The sequence below is a fragment of the Portunus trituberculatus genome, chromosome 45 (genome assembly GCF_017591435.1).
Source record: "Portunus trituberculatus isolate SZX2019 chromosome 45, ASM1759143v1, whole genome shotgun sequence".
Classification (NCBI taxonomy): Eukaryota; Metazoa; Arthropoda; class Malacostraca; order Decapoda; family Portunidae; genus Portunus; species Portunus trituberculatus.
The window spans coordinates 9,164,980-9,172,312 of NC_059299.1; the positions used below are offsets into that span (position 1 = coordinate 9,164,980).

A 7,333-nucleotide genomic window follows, 5' to 3' on the forward strand; every position below is an offset into this window, starting at 1 on the left:
GAGAGAGAGAGAGAGAGAGAGAGAGAAAGAAAAGAAAGAAAGAAAGAAAGAAAGAAAGAAAGAAAGAAAGAGACAGAGACAGAGACAGACAAAGTAAATACAAACAAACAAACTAACAAACTCACAAACACCCCCACGAAAAACAATCAAATCAAACCCCCAAAAAAAAAAAAACCGGAAAATGAATAGAAGAAAAAAAATTAAAACAGAAAATGCAGACGTTATTCATGAGTGTGTCGCCCAGAGAGAGAGAGAGAGAGAGAGAGAGAGAGAGATGGGGGAGGGACCGGGGTAACAGAGGCAAGTCGAGGTGTCTGTATCGTGGTGTCTAGTGTCGGCATCAGAGCGTCGCCCTTGAAACACGTACTGAAATTGGCAGTTTACCAGATTTATCGTTTTATTTTACTCAGAGGTCAGCCATTGCCGGTCATCTCTCAGGAACCTTTACTGCTCGACGGGGAATACGTAGGAGGCGCAGCTGGGGAAGGATGAAGAAGAGGAGCAGGAGGAGGAAGAGGAGTAGGAAGACGAGGATGGTCACACCTGATGAAAGGAGGACAAGCAAGAAGAGGAGGACAGCTGAGGAAGGAGGAGGAAGAGGAAGAGGAGCAGAACAGTTGGGAAGGAAGAGAAGGAAGAGGAAGAGGAGTAGCAGGGAGAGAATGGTCACACTTGGGGATAAGAGGAAGAACAGGAAGAAAGGAAGGAAGAGAAGGAAGAGGAAGAGACAGAAGACACTTGGGAAAGGAATAGGAAAAAAGAGGATGAAGAGGACACTTGGAAGAGAATGAAGAGCAAGAGGAAGAAGAGGACAAATGGGAAGAAAAGGAGAAGGAAGAGGAGAATAGACAGAGAAAGATAAAAAGAAGAATCAGAGAGAGAGAGAGAGAGAGAGAGAGAGAGAGAGAGAGAGAGAGAGAGAGAGAGAGAGAGAGAGAGAGAGAGAGAGAGAGAGAGAGAGAGAGAGAGAGAGATGAGAGAGAGAGAGAGAAGAAGAAGAAAGTCACACAACACACACACACACACACACACACACACACACACACACACACACACACACACACACACACACACACACCTGTCACGAAGATAATTCCTGATTGTTGTTCCTTCCCGCAGAGGAGGAAAAAGTGGAAGTTATATGTTGTTATTGAAAACGCTGCACCATAAGTAACATGTGAGAGGGAGGAGGCAGAGGAGGAGGGAGGCAGAGGTAAGAGGAAAGAGGGAAGGGAGGGCTGAGGGAGAGGAGGCAGGGAAAAGAAAGTCATGCTGGTTTGGAAAGGAGAAACAGATAGGAGAGGTGAGCCATTTTAACCTGTTGTGTGTGTTTTTGCTTGCTTCCTGTTGTTTTGTGGTCTTGCTGGAGGAGGAGGAGGAGGAGGAGGAGGAGGAGGAGGAGGAGGAGGAGGAGGAGGAGGAGGCGAAGGAGGAGGAGAAGGAGGAGGAGGAGGAAAGTGAGTACAGAAAAAGTAAATACACAACACAAGGAGGATGAGAAAATGAAGAGGAGGACGCGGAGGAAAAAGAGGAAAGGAAGAGAAGATGTACATTATCTCTCGTCGTATCTTGATTACTGAGCCAAAGCATCTAGTCGAAGTCACTCTTATCTTATCTCCTATACCACTTGCAGACCTCCATCTGATCCCTTCTTAATTTAGTGATATCACGAGTTTACATATATTATCCTCGTTACATTGCTTCTCTCTTCTCTACTTTAACAGACCTACCTTTACTTATACAACCCTACTTATATCTATACAACTCGAAGACCCCTGTCAGATCCCTTATTAATCTCTGCTAGCCCTGAGAACTCTGTCTATGCAACTTTCAGTACAATCTATTCATCTTTTCTAACCTCACAGAATTTCCTGGTTCAGCGTTTACCTGTGCTTATGCCACACTTGTTACATCCCCTATACAACTCAAAGACGTCTATCAGATCCTGAGAACTCTAGCGATGCCACCATTACACCTCGTCTCTCCTACACCACTCAAAGACCTATATCAGAGCCCCTACTAGCCTGGAAACTCTAGCTATACCACCATTACACCTTGTCTCTCTGCTCTTCCCACACAGATCTTCCTGACTTTTTTTTTTATTTATACCATGTGGGCTTTTCACGGGAATTTCTGGGCTAAAGAGGATACTTTTTTGGGGTGCCTCCTATCTCAAAGCTCACCCGCTAGGAAACCATTGCCCCGAGTGAGGAAGCCCAACCTACACTCAGACCGTGGACAAGATTCGAACCCGTGCGCTTGAAGACCCCAAAAGCGCGCATGGTTCCACTGACTTAACAACTATCTTACCTTATGTTACCCTTGTTATATCTCCTACACCACTCAAAGACGTCTCTCAGATCTCCTATTAGCCCTGAGAACTGTAGCTATGCCACCATTACATCCCGCCTCTCTGCTCTATCCTCACAGACCTTCATGACTTAACTATCTTTACTTATACCACACTTGTTGCATCTACACCACTCCAAGACCTTAATCAGATTCCCTATTAACCCTGAATCTACTTATGCCACCATTTAATTAATCCCATCTCTCTGCTCTACACTCACAGACCTTTCCTAATTTAACTACCTTTACTTGTTACATCTCCTCCACCCCTCCAAGACCTCAATCACATTCCCTATTAACCTATACTATCCTTGATAACTACCTATGCCACCATTACATCTCGTCTCTCTGCTCTACCCTCACAGACCTTCCTGACTCAGCGCCACTCATCAAGGGGGTAAGAGTGCAATACCTCCCGAGTGACTGGGTGGACCTTACCTGCACTTCTGGACGCTCAAGACCCGCCGTCACCCTTGCCTTCACCCTCAACGGCGCCCCGGTAAGTGAAGGATCAAGGGACTACTAAGGATTTCAGACACAAGCGGATATTCAGACTCTTATTACTTTATTTATATTGAATGGACTGCCCTGCGCTTACAAGTATTAGAGAGACTGTGGCTGAAGTATTAAAGATAAGGGCGAAGAGGAGGGGGTAAACGAAGGAATAGTAAGTAGTAGTGGATGTGGTGGTTTTTAATAGGCTGTTTGTGGGGAGTGCGCTGACTAAGACACAGAGAGAAATAGGATAACGGAGATGAATGGGAGAGGAAGCAGGAGGAGGAGAAGGAGGAACAGGAGGTGGAGAAAGAAGAGGTGGAGAAAGAGGAGGAGAAGGAGTAGGAGGAGAATGAGTAGGAGGAGGAAGGAGGAGGAGGAGGAGGAGGAGGAGGAAGAGGAGGAGGAGGAAGATAATGAAGAAAAAATATGAGATTGATTGATTCATTCATTTTAAACCAAAGGAAAAAATAATAAAGATGAGAATAGCCAGGACGAGGACATGAACGAGGAGAAGGAGGAGAAGGAGGAGGAAGAGGAAAAAAGAAGGGAAACATGAAAAGGACGATAATGACAAGGAGGAGAAGGAGGGAAATAAAACACACAAAAGCAGGAAGAAGACAGTGAAAAGTAGAGAGAAGGAGAAATAGAATGAAACACACAGAAAGAAAGAAAATATAGAAGAAAAGCAGGAAGAAAAATTAGAACAGCATAGGATGACAACAAGAAGTAGGAGAAAAAAAAAGAAAGAGAAAAAGACAGAGAAAAACAGAGACAAGAACAGACAAAAAGTAGGAAAGAGAGAGAAAGAAAGACATAAAGAACCAGAAACAAAAGCAAACAGAGAGAGAGAGAGAGAGAGAGAGAGAGAGAGAGAGAGAGAGAGAGAGAGAGAGAGAGAAGCAGGAGCAGATAATTCGGTGAGCTGAGAGACCGAGCTGTGACCGAGAGAGTGTTTTCATAGTGGCTTCAGCTAACCAAGAGTTGCCGTGGCGGAAGTAACTTTCACCCGAAGCTTCATGAATCCTAATGCAGTAGTTTGAAGCGGTACCATGACTCTCTCGCTGGGAACCGCTTACTGACTCACTGACTGACTGCCTGACTGACTGACTGACTGAGGGAGGGAGAGTTTGGGGCGGTACGCGAGTCTTTACGTATCTAAGTCACTCAAAGATCCGGTGTTATCTTAAAATTCTTTGTTCCTGGAAGTTCCTTGTGTCCTTTCTCTCTCTGTGTTTCTCTCACACTATCTTCTCTCTTTCTCTCGTCTCTGTGTATCTATCTATCTCCTCCCAGGTTTTCGAGAGCTGGTTGGAGTTATCTATCTATTTGTCTACCAATCTATCTATCTTTCTATCTATTTCTCCTCTCCTAGGTTTTCGAGAACTGGTTGTAGTATCTATCTGTCTGTCTACCAATCTATCTATCTATCTATCTATCTAATTTATCTATCTATCTATCGCCTCCTCCCGTAGGTTTCAGAGAGCTGGTTAGAGCCTCCGGAGAACAAGAAGGACCAGGACGGCCTCACCACCTCCTCCCTGCGCCTCAGGTTCTCCCTACAGTCCAGTCTCCTGCGGGAGGGTGAGGGACACGTGACCTGTGTAGCGGAGATCCCTCACTCTTACCGCCAGGAAGCCCACGCGGTACTCACCACACGCCCGCCCTACCACGCCTCAGTACTGGGCGCCGGACCCACTACAGGTAAGCGTGAGAGAAACAGTGAGAGGAAGAGAGGCAGTGGGGAGGGTTGTATGTTAAGTTTGTATGTCTCGTCTTCATTACCTTTTTTGTCTCTCTAGGATTGTTTAAAAACCACAGATGTGATTATTTGGGTTTTCACTGGTGTTTTTCTCCTAACGGCGGGAAATTGGTGTTAAATTGTCACTGGAAAGCATAAGAACAGCTTTGAAAAAAACTGTAGTAACTTTCACAAGACCACATTTACATCAAAACACCCTTGAAAACCCTGGTAGCTTCCAACAAAACATCTTTGAAAACCCCAGTAACCTCAACATGACGTGATGCACTAAAACCCTATTGATTATCCCACTAACTTCCATTAAAACACCTTTGAAAACCTCCAGTAATCTCCATAAAACCCTGACACATTAAAACACCCTTGAAAACCCCAGTAACTTCAATAACACCCTCGAAAATCCCAGCAACGTCCACAAGACCCAGGTATATAAAAACACACGTAAAAACCCAGAAACATAATAAACAACCCACAAGAGAAGGTCGGGGAGACATGCAGCGCTGAAACATTTGAAAACACTTTATAAGCTTGGCCGGAGTGGAGGAATGGACACGGCAGGGCTTTGTGGAGACTCTGATGAAATAATGGCTAGAAAAAAAAATGAGTTTGCATGTTGGTGATTGAAATTAATAATGAAAAAAAGCGGCCTTATGTGGTTGGAGTAAGCTGCTTTAGTTTGTGTGCGAAAGAGTTTTTTTCCCGTGTTATTTCATGTTGATTGTTTGTCTGCGAGGGGAAACGAGGGAAGGGGAGGGAGAGAAGGTCAGGGGATGGTGTGAAGGGTGAGAGAAGGGTAAGGGAAGGGGGAGGTGAGGGGAGATGAGGGGAAGGGGGGAAGTGGTCTCGTGTTCAGAGGGATTACACGAATTACATCTGCAGTCTACGCATGTCCACTCAGGTTTTTTTCGCCATTAATAACTTATGAAGTGAATATTGCAGAGCCGCCATGATGCTGCCGGCTCTCCTACACGCACACTATACACGCACGCATGCACACACACACACACACACACACACACACACACACACACACACACACACACACACACACACTAATCTATCGTTCATCCTTTAAATTTTAACTTGAATCTAACCTAACCTAACTCAACCTAACGTGACCCACTCTAACCAAACTTGACCTAACCTAACTGAGCTTAACCTAACCAAACTCAAACTAACATAACTTCACCTAACCAAATTTAACCTATCCTAACTTTAACCTAACCTAACGTGACCTAACCAGACTCCACTATGACCTTGATTGTGACCAGTGACCGCTCCCCCACAGGTGTCAGACCCACGGCGGCCTCCACCTGCCTGCTCGTGGCCGTGTCTTCCCTCCTGCAGTGTCTCCTTCAGCGTCTCTGAGTCCCCGCTGAGTAGATGAGTCGCCAGTCACGTCCTCAACTCGTCAGCGGACAACCCCCAAGTCACGGCTCATCTCAGTCACGTCAGTCATGTCACCAGTCACTCATTCACGCAACCACTCACTTGTTACATCTCTCACGCATCACTCACTCATCACTGTTCATATTGATCGGTGTGTAACGTTACTCATCCATTCTTGTCCCGTGAGTCTCCTGTACCTTCACTCATGAGTCATATTCATTTCCTTACGCGAATTTTCTTACCTGATCTCGATTACTTGCAAGGTTTTCCCAGGTGAACTCTAAGATAACCAGTATTTATTTTTTATTTCTTGATATAGTGTGGAAAAATTAATACAAGGAAGGAAATTATACTGAAATGTGTAGAAAACGAAAAGCAAAACAATTAATTACAAGGCATGACCTACAAGGCGGCATTCCCAGGTGAACTCGAAGACAACTTGTATTTTGGGGGATTATAATGTGGAAAATAAATACAAGGATAAAAAAAATATTCTGAAATCTGTAAAAAACGAAAAGCAAAACAATCAATTACAAGACATTACAAGGCATTCCCAGGTAAAATCGAAAACAACTAGTATTTCTTTCATTAAAATTCGGAAAAATAAATACAAAATGGAAAAATATAGTGAAATATGTAAAAAATGAAAAGCAAAACAATTAATCTCTTCAGTACTAGGACGCATTTTCACCATGAGTTTTGGATATAATTAGACGATTTTATCTACATTAGGAAGGGTTTACGGAGGTGAGAAGATTAATGACCAGAGTCTTCACTATTTTTATCCCCACATAAGTTTCTGAAGCTGTATAAAATTACCAAATACGTAGTAAGAGGAATGAATATGAAAGTGTGTCATGATACTCAAGAGGTTAATTAAAAGGCATTACAAGGCATTCCAAGGTGAAATCGAAGGCAACTGGTATTTTTTTTTCATTACAGTGCGGAAAAATGAATACAAGATGGAAAAATATAGTGAAATGTGGAAAAAAATGAAAAGCAAATCAAGTATCGCTCTCTGAAACTAAATCGTGTAACATGAGTTTTCAAATTCGTGTTTAAATATTCATCAGGTGAAAATCTTTTCCTGCATGATGAGTGTTATCCGGGTGGCCCACTTTGCTGCCTCGTTTGTATGATCGTTATGATAGTGAGGGTGGTGAGGGTGGTGGTGGTGGTGGTGATGGTGAGGGTGGTGATGGTGATGGTGATGGAGAGTGATGCTAATGTTAGATGATAGTAATAATAATAATGATAACAACAATAAAAGCTAAAAGCATCACACCACCACCACCACCACTACCAACACTAACATTACCAACAAACAAACGAGCACATAAA

At 43.7% G+C, this 7,333-nt stretch overlaps 1 protein-coding gene across 1 annotated transcript in view; it reads left to right on the plus strand.

The window, feature by feature from the left end:
* Nucleotides 1-6,668, plus strand: part of LOC123519637 — a 67,628-nt gene extending 60,960 nt beyond the window's left edge. Inside the window, exons 4-6 of the mRNA XM_045281092.1 lie at nucleotides 2,715-2,848; nucleotides 4,320-4,548; nucleotides 5,892-6,668. Coding sequence (XP_045137027.1) covers nucleotides 2,715-2,848; nucleotides 4,320-4,548; nucleotides 5,892-5,971 — 443 coding nt within the window. The 3' untranslated portion in view covers nucleotides 5,972-6,668. The remainder of the gene's footprint in view (nucleotides 1-2,714; nucleotides 2,849-4,319; nucleotides 4,549-5,891) is intronic.
* The last annotated feature ends 665 nt before the right edge of the window (nucleotides 6,669-7,333 follow it).